The sequence below is a fragment of the Lepisosteus platostomus genome, chromosome 4, assembly GCF_059453375.1.
Source record: "Lepisosteus platostomus isolate fLepPlt1 chromosome 4, fLepPlt1.hap1, whole genome shotgun sequence".
Lineage (NCBI taxonomy): Eukaryota > Metazoa > Chordata > Actinopteri > Semionotiformes > Lepisosteidae > Lepisosteus > Lepisosteus platostomus.
In genome coordinates, this window is record NC_142614.1 from 21,623,528 (window position 1) to 21,643,456 (window position 19,929).

Genomic DNA, 19,929 nt, shown 5'->3' on the forward strand with positions numbered 1-19,929 from the left:
TAAATTTAAACAGATTAATTGTAATAACATCAGATAATTATAGGAATTCTGTATCTTTTGAGAACACTAGAGATATTTAAAAGAAAATTTGAAAGTTTAAATATCTTTTAAAGATTGTCAGCAACTTCCTGTAGTCCAACACATGATATCTGTACTATAGTAGTATATGTAGTCTACTATTATGCCAGAAATAATATATTCTGGCAGATCCCGAAATTCGTTATAAATCCCAATCACTCTTACAAGAGCTGAAAGTCAGAACCTGAATTGGAAAGAAGGAGCAAGTTGCCAGTATACAGTACAACTCCAGATGGTAGGTGCACTTTATACTCCAATACAGTAGATGGCAGTAATAAGTTGAAAACAATGTAATGTACTACAAAGACGAAAGAAATGTCTTTTGGGAGGCTTCCAGTAGTAGGCGGTAAACAGAAAATATAACTTTCTTCAGTAACGAACGGCGGAAGAGAGGGTTGTTGAACTCCGACCTTTTATGCATTGAAACATGGCCACTATGTTGTAGCAACGTGGGATCGTTCTAATAATTTGGAAAATTAATTTTGTTTGGACTTTTTATCCAAGAAAGGGTAAGCAACGATTTGAATTGCTGTAATTATAATCATCGTCAGGAAGTATTTCATACTTTCAGGTTACGCAACAGAATTCTGACAATGAGATAAGTGGTTAGTTCTTTGCAGAATTATTTACAAGTGTCAGCACTGATCGCTGTGCCTGATATAAATGCACAGAAGCGATGTTCTGTATGTAAAACTAGTGTTTTGTTATGTAACGATGCACTTTGATTTATAACTAAAATAACTTAAAATGTACAGAAATATTTTTAGTGTTGTACTTCAAACTATTTGAATGGGTTCTCCAGCTTCAGCCTACGCTAGTGATAATTAAAAATAAAGCACTTAGCAAAGAAGTGAAAAAAACAAACAAATGGTTTTTACATGTATTTCCAGACTGCTAAGTAATTAGACACAACTCTTTGTGAAATTCTAAAGTATTGCTGCTGATTATGTAAAATTTACCATTTTTAAGATGCTTTAAAAAGCCAGTACATCCATAATTGCAACTTATTACATATATACAGTATGTCGGCCAATCGTTATAGGATTCTATTCTTACTTAAAAGTTCTTAACCAACAAGATGAATAAACCCTAATACTGTGTAACAATTCCAGATCAGTCAATCTTTGTGTGTTTGTGTAACAGATTGTCCAAGATGGGGAAGACACAGAAGAAAAAAGGCCTTGCTGACAAAGTGCAGAAGACCAAGACTGCCACGGAGATAAAGAACAACCCCTTTGAGGTGAAGATAAATAGGAAGAAGTTTGACGTTCTAGGGAGAAAGACAAAGCACGATGTCGGCCTGCCTGGTGTTTCCCGTTCCAAAGCCATAAAAAAGGTGAGAGCGTAGGTTGAGAGTTGGGCGATTACTTATCTTTTTTTTTTATTATTTCTAACCACGTTATTTTTCTTTTATCATCATCACCCCACAAGAATATAGATCTGCCTGTTGCCTGTAAAATCTGATGGATACTGTGAGTGATGCATCAGCATGAGATGGAGAAGATGTGCACGTACACTTTAGTACTTACAGCAGAAAAGATTCAAAAGATTTCAAAGAGCCAGTTGTTTTTGGTTCTGCTCGCATGATCTGGAATAGGCACCTGTATGTGTCATGAGTCACAGCTTGTAGCTACAAGCTCTGTGACCACACACAGGGGAGAAAGAGGAAGTGTTTACTCCTCAAGCCCGTCTACCATCAAGTTATCTTTTATCTTGTTACATGCTATGCAACCCAAACTGGATATTTCCTGCCGGCCGGTTGAAGGAAAGCACCAACAGCACTGTCAACCAGCACTGCTCTGCCCCAGCACTGGGGTGGAGCAGTGGTACTGTGGCTAAGGATCTGCGCCTGTGGCTGGAAGGTTGCCGGTTCAAATCCTGCTGCCGGCAGAGGAATCCTACTCTGTCGGGCCCCTGAACAAGGCCCCTAACCCCAATTGTACAATGGCTAACCCTGCGCTCTGACCCCAAGCTTCTCTCCCTCTCTGTGTGTCTCTGTCTCATGGAGAGCTAGCTGGGGTATGCGAAAAGTCGAATTCCTAATGCAAGAAATTGTATATGGCTAATAAGTAATCTTACATCTTATATCTTACATCTTACAACCTACAAGCATCCCGGGAGGTTACAGGGGTGGCTGTGCTTGTTGAGCTTGTCCTTGGCAGCACTCCGCCAGTTGCTTAGGAGAACAGGCAGCTAATGATATGTACCAACCTGGTTATTGTAGAGCTCAACTTGTGCTCGGTGGAGCAGCTCAGAGGATAGTAATTGTCTGCATTAGAATCTGTGTCAGACTTTAGATGGTACACAGGGTCAAACTACCAGATAGAACTGTGTTTGTGTCATCTCTGACTTAAGCAGTGTGTTTTCTTAAATCTCTGTTATAGCTGTCCCTTTAACATTTTTAACATTTTAGAACTTATCTTAAAAATTACTTGGTATGTCGTACTCTAGTATTGTTGTTCAACAAAGCATGAGTTTGGTTTTTTGGTCCTGAGATCAAAATTCTTACTAAGGCTTAAAACTATAACTCCTAAAACTATAACTCTTCATCAGACTTTGCAGTTTCTTTCAATTAATGTTTTTGAATCTGACAACCCTCTGTAATACAATTAGTATTAATAAACAGTATATGGTAAAACCTCTAATACAGCCTTCAGGTTGCTGCTATAATCTTGTTGATTATTGCGACCACTTTGGTTTATATTATAATCATAAGACACGCAAACTTGGAGCAAGAGCAGTGCTTTAAAGAAATAACTGAAAACCAGAAAGTGAGCACATACACATATTTTAGTTCAGGTAGATATTTTCAGACAGGAACAGGCACGTAAGGTTCTTTGGGCTCCTTATTTTTTTCATAAATTGTAATAATTGAAAATATTTCTGAATGTTTTTTTTTATCCTTAGCGTAAAGAGACCCTGCTGAAAGAATACAAACTGAAGAACAAGGCCAATAAAATTATTGACAGACGGTTTGGAGAATATGATACAAAAATGGCCCCAGAAGAAAAAATACTGAAGAGGTTTGCCTTGGAGAGACAGGTACTTATCAGTGCTTTTATACAACTGAAAATGTGAAAAGCAAAACAAGAATGACAGAGGGACAGTGAGTTCGTTGGGTACTTTTCTTGAGTTTCTGTGACCATAATTCTGTTTAACTTGAATGAGACGAAGTAGACAGAATTCAGTCATCCTGTACTCACAAAAACAGCGTCCGAATGTAATTAATTGTCTGCCTGTAAAGAAAGTGAGATTAGTCCTCGCTCATCTGTGATCAGTGTGCTTGTTTCAGAGGCAGATTCAAGTAGAGGTGATGCTGTGTTTTGAAAACAATGATATATAAAGGATATCAGGTATTACTATATTAACCAAAATGCTGGATTGTATATATGTGACTGCCTGAGTTTTAACATCAGATAAAGTAAATGCGTAGAGAATAGTGTTAATGTGATAAGTATACATGTAATCATGCTGTACATTGAACAGTTTGTCCAAACACCCCTCTGTGTTTGCATCACACTATGCTATAATATCAATATTCTTACTATATAGCTAAAGGAGGTGTAGGGCCTGCAAAGGTGTTAATGGGACCAGGAAGAACCAAGTTTAAGAATTGCAAGTGTGAATAAAACAGAATGGTGCAAGACTGGAAAGACATGAATGCTGGTATATCTGAAAATTGAAATTAGGATTTTCATTCTTTCATAGTGTGACTGGAGCTCATGTAAGAAACAAGCACCCATTTTTAGGACACACAAACCAAGTACTGATAGTCTAGCATTTCACAGGCGGCCACAGCTTGTTGTGCACTATAACTCAAGTCAATGAAAACTTTTTTTTTAATTTTAAATGGGTCAGACCTCTATGGGTAGTAAATATTTTGAAGTCACGGGTCCTAAAGTTTCATTTAAGATTGATTATGCAGATTTTAACTTTAACTTGGATATTCTTCTGTAGCGCATTCATGACAAGAAGGATATCTATAACCTGAACGAAGAGGAGGAATTAACCCATTACGGCCAGTCCTTGGCAGACATTGAGAAGCTGAATGATGTGGTTGAGAGTGACAGTGACACGGAAGAAAAGGGTCTTTTGTCAGGTACGTACAGGAAGAGTAAATGTGTGACTCAACTAATGATGTTATTCCTCTGCCCCCAGTGTATTTTTCTGTACGTTTTTTTAAATGACGTACGTTCTGTAAGTGAGAGGTTCTGCAGCCCCCATTTCCTAAAGTCTCTTCCTAGTTTAACAAGGCTCTGTAACCATAGCAACCAAAGGCTCTTTCAGAGAGTATCAGTAAGGTGATATCCAAGTTTGATATTAAATCAACATGCATTTGTGTAAAAATATCTTCATGTTGATACTGAAAGATGTGGGATGGACATGGACTTTACTTTAAGTACAGTTAATATGAAATTATTCAGGTTTATATTGGTGACCATGCTTTTGATTAACAAAGTAAGTTAATTTAGATCAGCCTTTACATTTTCACCAAGAAATAAGATACTCTAATTACAAAATTCATTAAAGTTTACTTAAGGTCTGAAATAAATGCATAATGCTAACATTTGTATTTTATATTTCTTTTCAGTGGAGCACAAAAGCTGTAATTTAATATATATATATATTAAGGAATCTCATTAAAAAATCACTCATTTTAGATGTTCTATGCCAAATACACTCAAAACCTGACAATACGGAGCATTTTATTTCATTATTTAAATTCATTATTAAAAATTATAAGAAAGTAAGAACTATTGTTCCCTGATTATTATAGGCACTGTCTTCATAAGTATTTTATTAAGTGAAATCTGAGGTTTTGTTTCCTTCAGCTTCCATCAATAGCTTGTGTTGCATAGCAACATAATGTGACTCATTTTAATGGTGGGGCAAATTCCATTTATTGTGCTGAAGATTAAAGAACAAGATGTAGTGAGGCAAAGCTAATGTGGGCGTAACTTTTGAATGGATGCTGAAGCCAGAAGAATTGGAAGAAATATTATTTTTCCTTAAATGTCCTACAGTTGTTCAGTCATGAACCAGCACTGTTAGAAGACGAGTGTCTTCTATTAAGCCTCTCAACCCCTTCCCTGTTTCTGACATGCTCTGCGTCCCTGTTTTGACAGCGGAGCTCACTGCATCCCACTTTGGAGGAGGAGGGGGCCTGCTGAGGAAAAAGTCTCCACACGAGCAAAACAATGATGACGGCACTCATAAGCCCAAGACCCGCCAGGAACTCATTGAAGAGATGATCGTCAAGTCAAAGCTGGAGAAGGTACAGGAAGGAACGTTTCTGTCTAAGCATGGACTGATCATCAGAAAGCTCAGTTCAAAATTTTTCGAGATCAACTTGCTGATGAACAGAGCAAACTCTGGAAATTCTTAAGCTTGGAGTATCCTTATATTAAAATTGTATCCTATAGATACAATTAGCAGTAACTTTGCAGTTCAACTGGTGAATTTTTCACATTTGTCTTGAAAATAGAAGCACCTCAGATGTTTTCTTAGCTTTTACTCAAATGTAAATACTCAACCAGATGCTTTCTTAAATGCCTTGTTGTCCTTAATGTATTAAGCTCTCATTAAATTATTATTTCTGTGCGAGGCATCGCTACAAAAGGGACTGCAGTCACATTTCTTTAATGTTGTCTGTTCCATATTGTTTATGACTTTGTCTGCGGGCTGACAGAAAAAAATATTCTTTAGGCACAAAGCATGTCTTCTTCCCTGGAATGTATTAATTCTTATCCTTGGCTTTTATTGGTTGTGAAATGCAGTGCAGCACAGAGGAGCTTTGTATCACATAAATCATTTACTACTGACTTCAGGGAGAATCATTTAGTCTAAAGGAAATAATTAAGTCACCATTCATAAATGTGCTGTTTATATAGTTTGATAATTCAGTTTTGGACATTTCTTTGAATCCCTTGTCTTAAGCAATGGATACACAGATAAGTTTATAATTTCATGATGTCAAGATTAAACATAGAAGCGTTTGTTGATCTGCCTTTCACCATAATTAAGATGACTGTTGTTTGTGTTGGACAACAAGATGATCAGATGTGGTGGGGGTGGGGTGGGGTGTCAGTACTGTATTGAATGAATATACTGTTTGCTATCCTTTCCAGCGAGAGCGACAGACGCAGAGAGAGGAAGCACAGGAATTGACAGAAAAACTCGACAATGACTGGAAATCCATTCAGAGCCTGCTGGTTCACAGGACTCCAAAGTCTGAGCTCAAGGAAGCAGATGAGAAGCCCAAGGTAATGCAGACAGGCCATATCTTCACAGCACTGGGGTTTTTTATGAGAGTTGAAATGCTTAATACGTTTGAATACTGGAATGCACCATTTCATAATAACATCTATCTATAAGGTAAAACGAGGTGGTAATACAAAAAGTATGATGGAAGTTTAGTGGGAAAGTTCGTAATGATCGGCTATAACAGCGCCTGTAAAAAGTTTTACAATATATCTGTAATATATACTATAATATATGTTTCTATTAAAAGGTAAAGGTATATTATATGTAGATTAATTACACAATGTAATACTCAAGTTAAAAAAAAAAAGTTCAGTGCTGAAATCAGTGAAGATGTGGACACTAACTTACTCCGTTCAATTCTGACGTCATGATCTAACCGATCTGATGATCCGGATTCAGACTTTGTCAGCAGCTGTTTAACTGCTGGGCTTCATGGAGGCAAAGAACTGAATGAAAAGGATGAGTTTGGGAGTTATCCATTGAGCTGGGCCTTCCTAAGAATAGGAAGACCAAGGTTTCTTTAGACATATAGGCTAAATTGCTTCCAGTACCTTAATTTTGCACTTCTCATCATGATGACTTTCAGTAAAATAAAGCCAAAAGTATTCTAATAAAACATCATGCAAAATCTTTCAATCTGTTTTTTCTATGCATCAGCCTGATGAGTATGACATGATTGTACGGGAGCTGGGCTTTGAGATGAAAGCTCAACCGTCTGAGAGGATGAAGACTGAGGAGGAACTAGCCAAGGAAGAGAAGGAACGTCTCCAGAAACTGGAGGTGGGTTGTTCTGTTCTTTTTGGTGTGCTTTGGGATACTGCTCAGAAAGGGATTTAATTTTTATCGGAGACAAGATTACAAAAGGTACAGTAAGTACACCACGACAAACACTGAGGTGAATTCCACATGTACAGTAGGTACGGACGAATGCAAAGTTATTTGCAGCTGCTGTTAACAAAATAGTGAGACAATTTTTATACTTTTTTTAAGAAAGCGTGATCAACAAGGATTTCTGTTCGTTGTTTTGTATTGTATTTCAGTGTTGGGAAAGATTTATTTAGCTAATCTCAAGATAAATATAAAAGCTGACACAGTATAATGCTCCTGACTTTATAACCAAGAAAAGGCTTGTTTTAAAATGTGTATTTTCTGAAGGCCGACAGGTTGCGCCGAATGCAGGGGGACATTGAAGAGGACAGCACGAAGAAGGTCTCTCATCTCTCTGCAGATGATCTGAATGATGGCTTCATATTGGATAAAGAGGACCGCCGTACACTCTCGTACCAGGTCTGTAATTAGAACGTATGCCACAACTCTGCAGTTCTCAAATATGGACACATTCTTAACATCTCCCATGGGACATCGCTAAGGTTTTGACAGTGAATTGAGTGGGAAGCATTATTTTTGTCACTTCTGTTTTTAATGCTAAGAAAGAAATAATGAAAATTCATTTGCTTATGTTCCTGAAAATAAATGCTGCACAGAAGTGTTTATTCAGCTTGAATGTCTGTGAAAAACTGTACTTCTTTAGAGCCGCACGCTGCAAGCGCATAAAGTTAAAATACAAAATGACGCCACTGCCATCTAATAATTTGCAAAGTAGGAATTTTGTATAGTTTGCTTTCTCATCCTCTGGTTTCTTAAATTAGGTGTACCTTGAAATGTGATATCCATACAGAATGTTGATGTTGGCAAAGAGATGATTTTTTCCATTTTTCTGTGTTGATCCCAAATTGTGTAGTTGCTATGAAATACTTGACATTCCAAGATACAAAGAAAATAATTCACTTTAAAATTGTTTAAACAAGTTAATTAACTCCTTACAATAACAGAAGACATCCTTCTGGAAGTGCCTAAAGTCTATAAAGATGTTTCTTATTTTGTTGTCACAATCATTTATGTTTTTATAGTCAGTTTAAAGCACTTTAAAATTGGTTTCAGGCATAATAACTGGACCAGTTGAGTTTCTGTATCATTATGTTTTCAGAGTTTAGCTATTGTGTTTTAGTTTTTTTATGTCCTATTAAAGCTTACTTGTAGTCTCTGAATAATCTCCTTAAATGATTGTGTGACCAGCTCATTAGAGCAGTAACTCCTTTTGTGCTTTGCCTACTCAGGATGGGAAGTGGAACATCGAGGCGGATGAGGAGGGTGAGGAATCTGGGAAAGATGAAGAAGATCTAGGAGGAGAGGAGGAAGAGGATGGAGAGGAAGGTGGGGAGAGTGCAGATGAAGAGGAGGAGGAATCTGAGGAGGATGCAGAAAGTGGTGATGAGGGCAGCCACTCTGACCTGGACTCAGAGCAGGACAGCAACCAGGAGGAAGATGAAAAGGAGAAGACAGATAAAGAGGAGGCCTTTCCCGTAGTACAGAAGACCCTGACCGAGGAGGAGAGAATAGCACAGCAGGAGGCCGCAAAAGCTGAGCTCCCATATACATTTGCAGGTAAGACATCAGCCTCAGGATATTGTCTGTTTCTACTAAGAGTGGGACACAAATTCAGGACAGTTCTTCTGTCTGAAAAAAATTCAAACGTCCATTCTGCTTTTTCTTCTGTGAGTCTGCAGTTTTTAAAACTTTGCAAGAATAAGGCTTTCTGACAAAATGCTTCTATTTCAATTTTCTGTTAAGCTCTAGGTACTTTCAGTTTTTTACTTTTCAGCACAGAAAAAGATTTGTGTCTGTATTTCAAACTGGAACTTGAGGAATCTTTGAATAGAACTGAAAATGTTTAGACAAAAGTAGTGATGTTAACTTTTACCCCTTTATTCTTTTCTATCCTCTTTAGCTCCTGAAAGCTATAGTGATTTGCTGTCTTTAATCCAGGGGCATTCTCCTGAGAAGCAGTGCATTATTGTTGGGAGGATTCAGAAGTGCAATCACCCAAGTCTTGCATCAGGAAATAAATTCAAACTTCAAGTATGTGGTGATCAATACATCTCCTACATTTATTAGACAATATTGTAGCTGTCATTGGGGTCTATGCTAGTAATATAATGAATTAAAAGATTCTATTAGCAATGTGTTTTCTAGAGGATGTTAATGTTTTATACACTGCCTGGATGTAGGACAATATATTTGGTGTTTTGTCAGACACCCATGCAGCTGTATGCAAATTATACCACTAAATTGTCCTATTTAAATCATATAATTCTGTCGTATGTTTATCAGCTGTTGCTGTCATTTTAAATTCTGATTTCCAGAAGAGAGAGGAATGAAAGTGGAAAAGCTACAAGTTGAAAACCCAAGTGCTTCAATAATCAGAATAAACACTGCTTAAAATTAAACTGCCTCATCTTTTTGTCCTTATGAAAATATTTTTGCATTGATTTTTTTTGTTTTGTGCCGTAACCGGTGCTTCTGTTACTTGTTTATTTTTCAGAAATTATTCGGCTTCCTACTCGAATATGTTGGTGAACTGGCAACCAGAACTCCCGCTGACCTGCTAACAGTGAACAAGCTTGTTCCGTAAGCACCTACCGCCACCCTTCTCATTGTTTTTCTGCCCACTCCTACGCCTTCTAGCAGCTAAATGAGCAAAATAGTTGAATGGCTTATTCTTGCAGAAGATGACCTATGACACTTCTTTAATTTGGCCCATTGATGTCTGTGTGATTGATGGAGCTTGTACACTTATCTAGAAAAGTAGAGGCAACTTCCTGTTCTATAAACATGCTTTTCCTGTGCAGTGTTGTGACTGAAATAGAAGTCTGCTAATAAGATGCTTAAGTTTGACACATAACTTCATTAATTTTTTTCACAAAATACTTTTATACTAATGTTTTACAAAAAGCCATCCTTTGAAATCTACTTGAAAGTTTAGTTATCCCAAAATTTAAAGCCTTTGTTTGACTATACCTAACCAAATGCCTTACAAAAGCTGCCTCAGTAATTAAAAAGGCAGTTACAAAAGGGCACCAAACGGAGATATGACTCATTGTGAACAGGTACCTTTTGACCTGATTCTCTGATTTAGGTATGCATTGTAAATTGTACAGAGAACGTTCTATGACGTGCAAAAGGCATCTTATATACAGTAAGAAGTTACAGTATATGTATTGTGTTATGAGCATCATCAATTAGCTTAACGTCTCCACCAGCATTTTCTTCTATTATTATAACGTTACTATTAAAACTGGCAGTTTTTGACAGGTATCGGCCCACATTGAACGGAAGGTCACAATTTGCCAATCAGAACTGCAGCTATAGAACTGTTATTTTTGTGCTAATTTGTCCCACACCCAGGCAGCTGTATGGCCTGTGCCAGATGTTCCCTGAAGCCGCCTGTACATCGATGCAGTCAATTCTGTGTGACAGTGCACATGACATGGAGGAAGCAATAGAACTTAAAGGACGTTCTCCTTTTCCAGGTCTTGACATGGTATGGATGTCCCAGAAATATAGTACTGTAGATGGCTTTGTCTTCAGATATGTCTTGTTGTATAATCCATCATATAAGCTAGCTTACCATCAGATCGCATCTTATGAAACATGTTAGTAAACGGTGGCTTCTTTCTAATCATCTTCTGCCTTCTACTCAGCTGATTTATCTGAAGATTGCATCCCTTTTGTTCCCTGCTTCGGACTTCAGACACCCTGTGGTCACTCCTGCTATGGTTTACATCAGTCAATCACTTACAAAGGTGGGTATTTACTAACATCAGTCCAGCTTTATTTATCAATGCAGTTACTTCTTCTCAGCCACTGATTTATGGAATGTGTGCTGTTGTCTAGCTCTTCTGACAACTTTCTGATTATTTTAAAAACAAGCTGATGAAACTTCAGAAACCTTTGATCCGGGCTGACTGAGATATGACAGTTATTGTCTTGTCACTTTTAGCACTGAATAATTTATTTAATAAAAAAAATCACTAATCATTCTGCAAATGTTAAATGCAGACTATATAAACAAAGAAATTAAAATGCTTTTTGTGCTTCTTTGCAGTGTCCAGTTACTACGTTGGAGGACGTGACTACAGGACTTGTGCTTTGTTCCCTCACAATAGAATATGTATCACTATCCCAGAGATTTGTACCAGAACTCATCAACTTCCTTTTGGGGATTCTGCATTTAGCAGTCCCTGATAAAACATCATTAGGTACAGTATATGTGATGTTCTGGTCTAATTTCTGCACTATGTTCTGCTTATTTGTTGTGTCTGTGACTAAGTTGATTTGAGTGGTCAGTAACAAAATCATCATCATCGTCATAACACCTGGACAACAGAGGTCCGTAGCGCCGATCTTGTGTGGCCACGTCCGGTGGCACGGCTCCTTTCCTTCAGTATAGTGGATTGGGAACCATCGCCGATCTGCTGAACCAGTCCTACAGGACTTGGTAACAAAAGGATGGTTATGATTTCTACATTTAAAACCATTTTAATGAAAAGACTAACAAAACTTGGTTTTAACTTAAGGTTTCATTCGAGTTTGAGATCTGTGCCACTCAAGAAGTGAAAATAAAACGTTAGCAGGAATAGAATTATAGCCAGCCTTGAAGTATAAACACTGGAGTAGAAATGTGCTCAGGTGTTTGAAAATTAACTCATTTAAAAATGGTAAACCTTTAGGTGGAATAAGTGGAATTCACATCTCATCGAATTCAACAATTTGGATCACTTTTTGTTTTGTTTTTTCAAAACGTTCAGGGTTGGTCCTGTGAGGGAAAGTAGTAGTAGGCAGGAACAAGACAATCATAGTATGATAGAGCATTTAATATAAGATGGGGCTGTTCAATCCTAGTCCTGGAGGGCAAGTGTTTCTGCAGGTTATTTAAAGGTCTCTTTAAAGCGGCAACTTCTGAAGAGGTGGGCTAAATTATTAAGATGGTGCAGTTAAGGGTTGTGGTTTGATTTAGCTTATTAAGAATTGTGTTGGAAAGAAAACCATAGTAGAAATGATTGGACAGCCCTGATTAAACTCAAGACAGGAAAGTGTGTGGAGTAAGAAAAGCCATGGATTGAGGAAGGAATTGATTGACACGGATCACAACAAACTCACTTTTATTGGGTTTTTTAATCTCTTTATCGGGAGAGACTTAGTGAAATGAGTGTAACTTGTATTCTGTTGTATAACATGGTGTAACATTAGAATAATGTTACCAAAGTCACCATTTCGTGAAAACAATAGTTTTTTTCGGCCTTTTCCATTTGCAGCTGGACTTGGACTTGGACTGGACCCTGCTAGTACAAACATTTATCACCTTAAGTATGTTGTAGAGGTTTTGTAATAGATGAGATAATAGATAACTGTTTTATAATAGTTAAGAAGGAAGGAAGGAAACTTAATAAAGAGCCAACAACACATTCTGATAATTAATTCTAATGCCAGGAATTATAGGATTAGCAGAGGCTAGTTAAATACTTGCAACGTGCTGTCACTTTAACATACATCACAGTGGACTCAGCTGGATTTTTCAAGGTCTGTTAGGATCTTATTGCAATGATATATTTCTCTGTCTCAGAAGCATTTACAGTGGTAAAATGCTATCTAGAATCTTTAAATTGATCACACTAAATTTATTTTCTTTATTTTCTTTTTAGACACTTTTACTTTAAGAAGCTTTTTTTGCTTGATCAATGATCCAGAACATGTGATATTTCTTAGAAAAAGTTTTATGCCAATTAGTACTGAGTTTTGGATTTTGATCCCAATTTAGGCTTTTAGCCCACATTGTCATCATCCATGTACTCATGTATGATCATTACAGGTTGCTGAGTTGTTCAAATCAAAGCTGCACAAATGCTGTTCCTATGAAAGAGGCATACAACACACAAAAGCTCAAAGTGTACTAAAATTCTTCACTTAACATCAAGCAATTTGAGTTGTTCTTAAGGGTTAAATATAGAATTAATATAGCTTGTGTAGTAGTGCTGGACAGCTGCAATGTACGACACCTGCAGGCATCTGTCAATTATATTTTGTTCACTGGGTCTTTCAGGGTACGCTGTGGTGCCTCCGTTCAAGGCAAAAGGGAGGAGCTCTGACCTGCTGGTGGTGAAGAACGAAAAGGCGGCTGAAGTTTGGAAGATAAAGCAACAGCCACTCTCTGCTGTTCAGGGGCTGAAGTTTAAGGACAGTATGGAGATTGACCATTTCAAGTAAGAGAACAGTCTGTGAAAGTGGCTGGAAACAATTAAGTTGTTCTTTTTTGCATGTTGTATTATATTATGGTGTTTAATATAGTGAGGTACAGAAGAAATGTAATAGCAAAGTTGAATAAACATTAAATACTGTTAACAAAAGTTTCAGAACAGAGAATCATGATAAGTCTGAAACTGGAAACATAGAGTTAATATTTTGGAATGACCTTCCTGAGCATGCACTGGTGAAAACTCTTGGTAGCATTTGCACATAGACCAGATGAGTTTCTGGCGAGGTTGCTAAGGAGATGCTCTATCACTCCTCCTGTACAGCTACAGCCAGCAGCTAATTAATGATTAAGTAATGTTTGGACCCATGGCCTTTCTGACGGTTTCAAGTCAGGAAAAAAGGATAGTTATAGTGAAGCCTTGTTGGGGTTTTTTTTCTGGAGCGTTGCCATTGTAATCTTAGCTCTGAGTGGTCCTGCATTGTCGTGCTGGAAAATCAATTCTAGATTGGCTTGCAGGAGCAGAACAACTGTTGGCTCAAGGTCATCTTCAGTGTATCACTGAACAGTAACATTGCTTGACTTGAGCATTATGACTGTCCACGTAGCATACAATACAACATCTCAACACACACTATGCTCAGGTCTGTGAAGGGCAAAATTACATTTGTTGGTAAATAAAACACTCACTGTACTTGCACCTCGGGCCTTACAGATGGTAATTTCATCTCTTAGCTATAAACATGCCATGCCTGAGTGACCTTCAGTAGTAGCATGTAATAGCAGAATAACTGTAGCATGCAGAGAGCTACAGTGATTCTGCTGATGTTCAGGTCACCACTTCCTTGAATGTCTTGTGCTGTAGCTGCTGCAGTTTGAAGATGATAACACAGATGGTGACAGTCCTGGTTCAGTGGTCTGTGCCTCACAGAACCAGTTTACTAATTCCTCTAGACTAGTCAGCTTATTGTTAATGCATCTCATTCTCTGTGCCATTTTGCTCACATACAAGCTGCCTTCAGTCACTGTTATTTTTCTTTCACTGCTGTACAGCCTTCATAGTTAAGTGTACTGTAGCACCCTTTTGGTAGTCCTAATTCATGTATCAAGATACATGCTGAGACAAGCATGTGTTAAGTGTTTGCAAATACTCATAATTATCACAATAGTGAGGTCTATAAAAGGCCAAGGATGTCTCTGTTGAGCCTAGTAAAGTTTCACTTTAAGAAGTGTGAACAGATACATAAGCAAGTTGTGTATTTTTATTTTAGCAGCATCTAAAGTTATAGTTGTTTAGTTGCTGGCTTCTGTCTTTGTAGGACCCTAACACCTTGTATGTTCCAGCAAACAGATCAGGAGACTTAAAAGGACGTGTTTGACGTTTCCTTTTCCTGAGACTATTTTATGAGTTTGTTAAATTAGTTAACCTGATAAAGCAGCTGTAGAGTTTAGTACAGAAAGCTGCATTCATGAGCAATTTGAAACTGAGACCTATGCTACTTAGAAGAAGACTTGAACTCCCTTGTCTTGTCTTGAACTTGAACTTTCAATTTTTAAATCTAGAATTCTGATATTGAACCTCTGATTGTTGTTTTTTTAAGAGTGGAAGACCTCACTGGTAGTGTTTACTAAAATACTTAAATGTCTGTTGACATTTTAAGTCCTCAAAATCAGTCCAAAACAAGATGCATTCCATAATTTTGTTATTCTATGAAAGGAGATAAAGAGTCTTCAGTAAATTTAAGTATTGGACCAATTTTCATGCCCGATCTTCACGTTCCACTCGATATAAGAAAAAGCAGAGTCTTGAAATAATATGCTTTATATTTTCAGAGCAAAGAAAATTGGGGGTAGTATGACACTGTAAAAAAGATAATTACTTTTACACTGTAAAAAAATATGATTTAGTCTTTCCTGTGGAATGGTGGCAGAATAGTAGACACTTCTGTTGTTTGAGAAGCTGAGGAAGAACTGTTTTTTTTCACTTCTGTTTGTTTTCTGTGTTGCAGATTCTCCTCATTGGCTACTTGTTTAGACCTTGTGAAAAGGTGCACATCACTGTATAAATCATTACCTTCCTTCAGCAAAGTCTTCCAGCCAATCGGAACTCTCCTTATGAAACATCTTCCTGTAGAAAACTATCCTTCCCACTTACGGGTTAGTACTGTTGCCTCCATACTGATAGTGTGGGTCAATAGCTTGCAATAAATAAATGTCTAACAGGACAAGCATCCTTTCAGTGATGGTGATCTGGAGTATTCCTCAAGCAATAAATATTAATAGACAAAGTATCAGTCATGAATTGCTCCAGACTCCATAAAAATTAAAAATTCAGAAAAGTAAGGAAACATGACAGTGTCTCGGTAGGCCAAGTTGTTTTGGTATAAATTTAACTTTTCAGCTCACGCTTTACCATCCTGCTACACAACTCAATGCTACAGAAATCCTCAGACATACTCTGTTAAAACCAAAGTGGCTCTAGACCTTGATTTAATACTTAAGAAGATGCCAAAATCTGAAAATACTATCAAGGAGAAGTCAGCAGTATTGCTTGAGAAAACCCTGAGCTAAGGCTTACCTGTGTGGCATGTATGGGAGGCGAGCAGATATTCATCACACTTTACTGAGAGATCAGGCCAAGCCTGATTGTGACCATAGTGGAGCAGATGAGAAATTCCTCTGTAGGGTAAATTAAGATCTCTGTGAAATGCTGATGGAAGGAATGTTCTGATGGAACCACTAGGAGTTCACACTGAGCAGCAAGGTGCTCAGCCTGAGAAACAGAATGCCAATGATGGGTGACCACTAACCCCTGTGAAGAAAATTTGGTCACCACCGATGGAATTTGCAATATTGATGCATCAGTTAGAAGAAAAAAAGGTTTAAATATGAGGACAGAAAGAAGTGTGATTACATCCCAAACAAAAGCAGACAACCTTTAAGCATACAGTTCAGGTCAAAACATCCATAATATGTATCACAGACTTCCAATTATTTCTGTTGGTATATTAAAAGTTTAGGATGTGCTTCTTGTCAGCAGTTTTACTTCTACAAGATTAATTAGTAAATAGTTTTTCTTTCATGTCAGTAGAACCCATGAAAAATAAACAGATCACTATTTCAAAATATGAAAAAAGGGTTGGCTTAAAAATAAGTTATCAAAGAACCTCGCTTGTTTAGTTGGTTTCACATAAAATCCTGTAATCAGTCCCAACACAACCCTGGTTGTTTTGGTTAATTTCAGTCATCCATTTTTTTTTATCTAGGCACTTCATCAAGACATTCTGGAAGCAATAAACAGCACTCCAACATCACATGTGCCGCTAGTGTTTGAAAAAAAGAAGCCTGTTCCTCTGAAATTGTACACGCCGAAAATCGTGGAAGTGTAAGTGTCTTAAATAAGTCCAACCGAGTTAAAGTTTCAGTATTGCTGAATATGAAACTGAATATTTTACAAAGCTAGCTCGAGGACACCTTACAGATTTTTACACAATGGAAATGCTTCAACGTGTGGCATAAAAACAAACTTGTGGTCTCCCCTGAAATTCTTTCTGATCTCCATTTTTTCATGACTTGCTTGTGTTTCCAGCCTGGACTACGGAAAGAAGCGTGGATGCACAAAACAGGAGAGGGAGCGAGAGAGGCTGAAGCACAAGTACAAGAAGGAGTTCAAGGGAGCGCTGCGGGAGATCCGCAAGGACACCAGGTTCTTGGCCAGGGAGAAGCTGTCTGAAGTTATGGCCAGGTACATAAAGTCTTTTATTGTTTGTTTTTGTCTTGGTGGGCTTTGAATTGGAGTTCCTGCTGGTTTTGTGTGTAATTGCTTTTGTCTGATTTTGGTTTGTGTCTATATTAATTGTAATGTTTCAGCTGTGATACAGTATTCCATAAAAGGATGCTTTGGAAAGCAAAACATTTGCCAAGTACAATATATACAAGGAATTTCTCTTGGTGCAGGTGTTGACATAAATTCCAATAAGATAAAGGAACAAAAAAGAAATCTACAGATAAAAATAATGATCAGTGATATGTACAATTTAAAAGCATCCAGACACTTAAAAGAGAGAGATAATGATTACACTCCTTTGTGTGATTAATTGTGGCTTCATATTGTTGCTTCAAGCTTTGAAGTTCTTCAAAATGTTTTTCTGAATAGATTGTTCTGAAAAGAAAAGCTGTAACATTCAGTCAAAAATCTGTGTTGGTTCTTGCCAGTTTAAAATGTTTGCTTTAGCCAAATCTAGAGCAAAATATTTTTCTCGAACGCAAAATATTGTCCTCCAGGGCTAATAGATTTTTAACTTGTATACACTCTTTTTATACATAAATAGGATTTTACATACAGCTTGTTGTTACAAAAAACTTTTGATGTATCAGTGGAACGCAATCCTTTGTTTACTTCAGGGATCCCCAGTCCTGCTTCTTGAAGGACATTGTGTCTGCAGGTTTTTTTTTAATTTAAAAATTGCCATTTGTATATATGGAATATGGAATAATAATTTTGGAATTGCCTGGTGTGTCTTTATGTCTTGGCATACAATACTGTATAACTGTACTCTCACAGGTAGAATGAGGAACTGCAGAATGAGCTTTTCCCACCTGCTCAGCCATCAATCCACCCATCTTTTTACATGCTGCACGTTTCACAGGTTTATATAGGAGATTAAACATCTTTCTAAGGAGAGAAGTGTCCTTCACTATCACAGGGGTCACTGTTGACTGAAAGCCTAGAAAGCTCTGGCCATCAGTGTCCAAGCCTTAACACATCTATGTCCAATGCTTAACGCCACTGCCGGGGGAATTCCTCTCACGGTGATAGGGACTAGTGACATGACCCAAACTGGAAGTCGCTGTACTCAGTTCAACTGTCTACACCTGGTCATTCCACTCAAGAGCCCAGATATTATAGCTGTTCTGATACGTCATCCATTTGTAATTTGTATTTAACATTTGAGAAACAAGGGCAAATGGTCACAGACTAGAAGGCCTTTTTTTAATGGTATATGGTTTGTGGTGTCTTTTTTTAAAAGTGGGGATTTGTTCTTAAATGTATCTAGGTTAGCTAGATCATTATTCAGAAATTGTTCAAATTCCATTTTATAATTGGTATTCTGTGTAAATCAGTTCCATCTATCTTACATGGGCCATGTATGTTTTCGAGAGTATGAATCGTTATTTGTTTTCTGCCACAGGGACTCGGAGAGGAAGAGGAAGGTGAAAGAGCTGTTCGGCAGCCTGGCGACACAGGAGGGAGAGTGGAAAGCTTTGAAGAGACGGAAGAACAAGAGCTGAGGTCCTGCTAAGATTCACTGCCCTTTAACATGTCTCCGGCACACATTGGGGTTGTCCCGTTAATCTCATCGTGTGCATAACCACAGGAGTTTGGGATCAAATCCTCTCTTAGCCTGCAAAAAAAGCTGTTGTCTTTGTTTAATGGTTTCTTGTCCATCTGTTTTTGATTTCAGTTATGTTCATTATGTATTTGTGAGCTGTGTAACCCCCCTCAGAAAACAAACCAATTTCATGTCCTGTTTTTCTGTTGATGGTACTGCATTACAGCAGTTGATCTTGTGTGTTCAAGAGTCTTGGTGCGTTTCTTTTTATGATGGACTGGGTTAAAACATGAACTTTAGTAAAGTGCATTTTACAGTGTTTCACATCTGTGTGCTTATGTGCAGCAAAGGCTTGCTTTCACATTTGTACAGGGCAGACAAACAGAGTCCCATCAGCGCTACCACAATAAGAACATTCGGAAGGTTACAAGTGAGAGGAGGCCAATGGCCCATCTAAACTGTTTAGTGGTTAGTAGTTATTTGATCCAATGATCTCATCCAGCTGTTTCTTGAAAGAAACCAGGGTATCAGCTTTAACCAATGCCGGGTAGCTTGTTCCATACTCCCATAACCCCTCTTGGGTAAAGAAGTGCCTTCTGTTCTCAATTTGAAATGCACTTTCACTTAATTTCCATGTGTGCATTCTTAATAGTGAAACACAAACGGTATCCTACAACCATGACACTGCCGCTATTCTCTTAGGTAATGAAAGTGTTTGACTAAATTGATAAAGATATTTTTAAACACATAAAAAATTTAAAATGTTTTAGTGTTGATGAGGGAGTAAAACTTTGATCTTTTTATTGTCCATTTCAGCTGCTTTCTATAGAAACAATTAGTGAGACTTTTCTTCTCATTACTATAAATGAATATAAAAGATTGTATTAGCTACCGGTTAGTATTTAGACAATTACTTTTATTAAATGGTTGTACTGTTGTATTATCCAGATGGGTTGTTTTTATGTTCTCTTGTAAAATACATAAAAAGTACCATTTTAATGAGGAATAATGGTATATCACACCCACTGTTTCATTGCAGAGGATAATGTGGAACTTCAGATTTGAATACAGACTTAAATTAAAGACTCCTTAAAAATAGGAAAATCCCAGTTCCATGTTTTTTTTTGTTTCTGTGCAACTTTCCTAGAGCCAAGGGCTACAAAA

The 19,929-nt window shown here is 37.5% G+C and overlaps 1 protein-coding gene across 1 annotated transcript; it reads left to right on the plus strand.

Annotated features, from left to right (window-relative positions):
* Nucleotides 1-458: 458 nt before the first annotated feature.
* On the plus strand, nucleotides 459-19,869 carry nop14 (NOP14 nucleolar protein homolog (yeast)). The gene is made up of 19 exons (XM_088629009.1): nucleotides 459-587; nucleotides 1,222-1,414; nucleotides 2,986-3,120; nucleotides 4,036-4,177; nucleotides 5,205-5,353; nucleotides 6,207-6,341; nucleotides 7,000-7,122; nucleotides 7,498-7,629; nucleotides 8,460-8,787; nucleotides 9,131-9,261; nucleotides 9,725-9,810; nucleotides 10,588-10,723; nucleotides 10,884-10,985; nucleotides 11,288-11,441; nucleotides 13,283-13,442; nucleotides 15,442-15,589; nucleotides 16,699-16,817; nucleotides 17,022-17,177; nucleotides 18,625-19,869. The coding sequence occupies exons 2-19, from the start codon at nucleotides 1,232-1,234 to the stop codon at nucleotides 18,722-18,724; spliced, it is 2,619 nt and encodes an 872-aa protein (XP_088485135.1). The 5' UTR covers nucleotides 459-587; nucleotides 1,222-1,231; the 3' UTR covers nucleotides 18,725-19,869.
* Nucleotides 19,870-19,929: the final 60 nt, after the last annotated feature.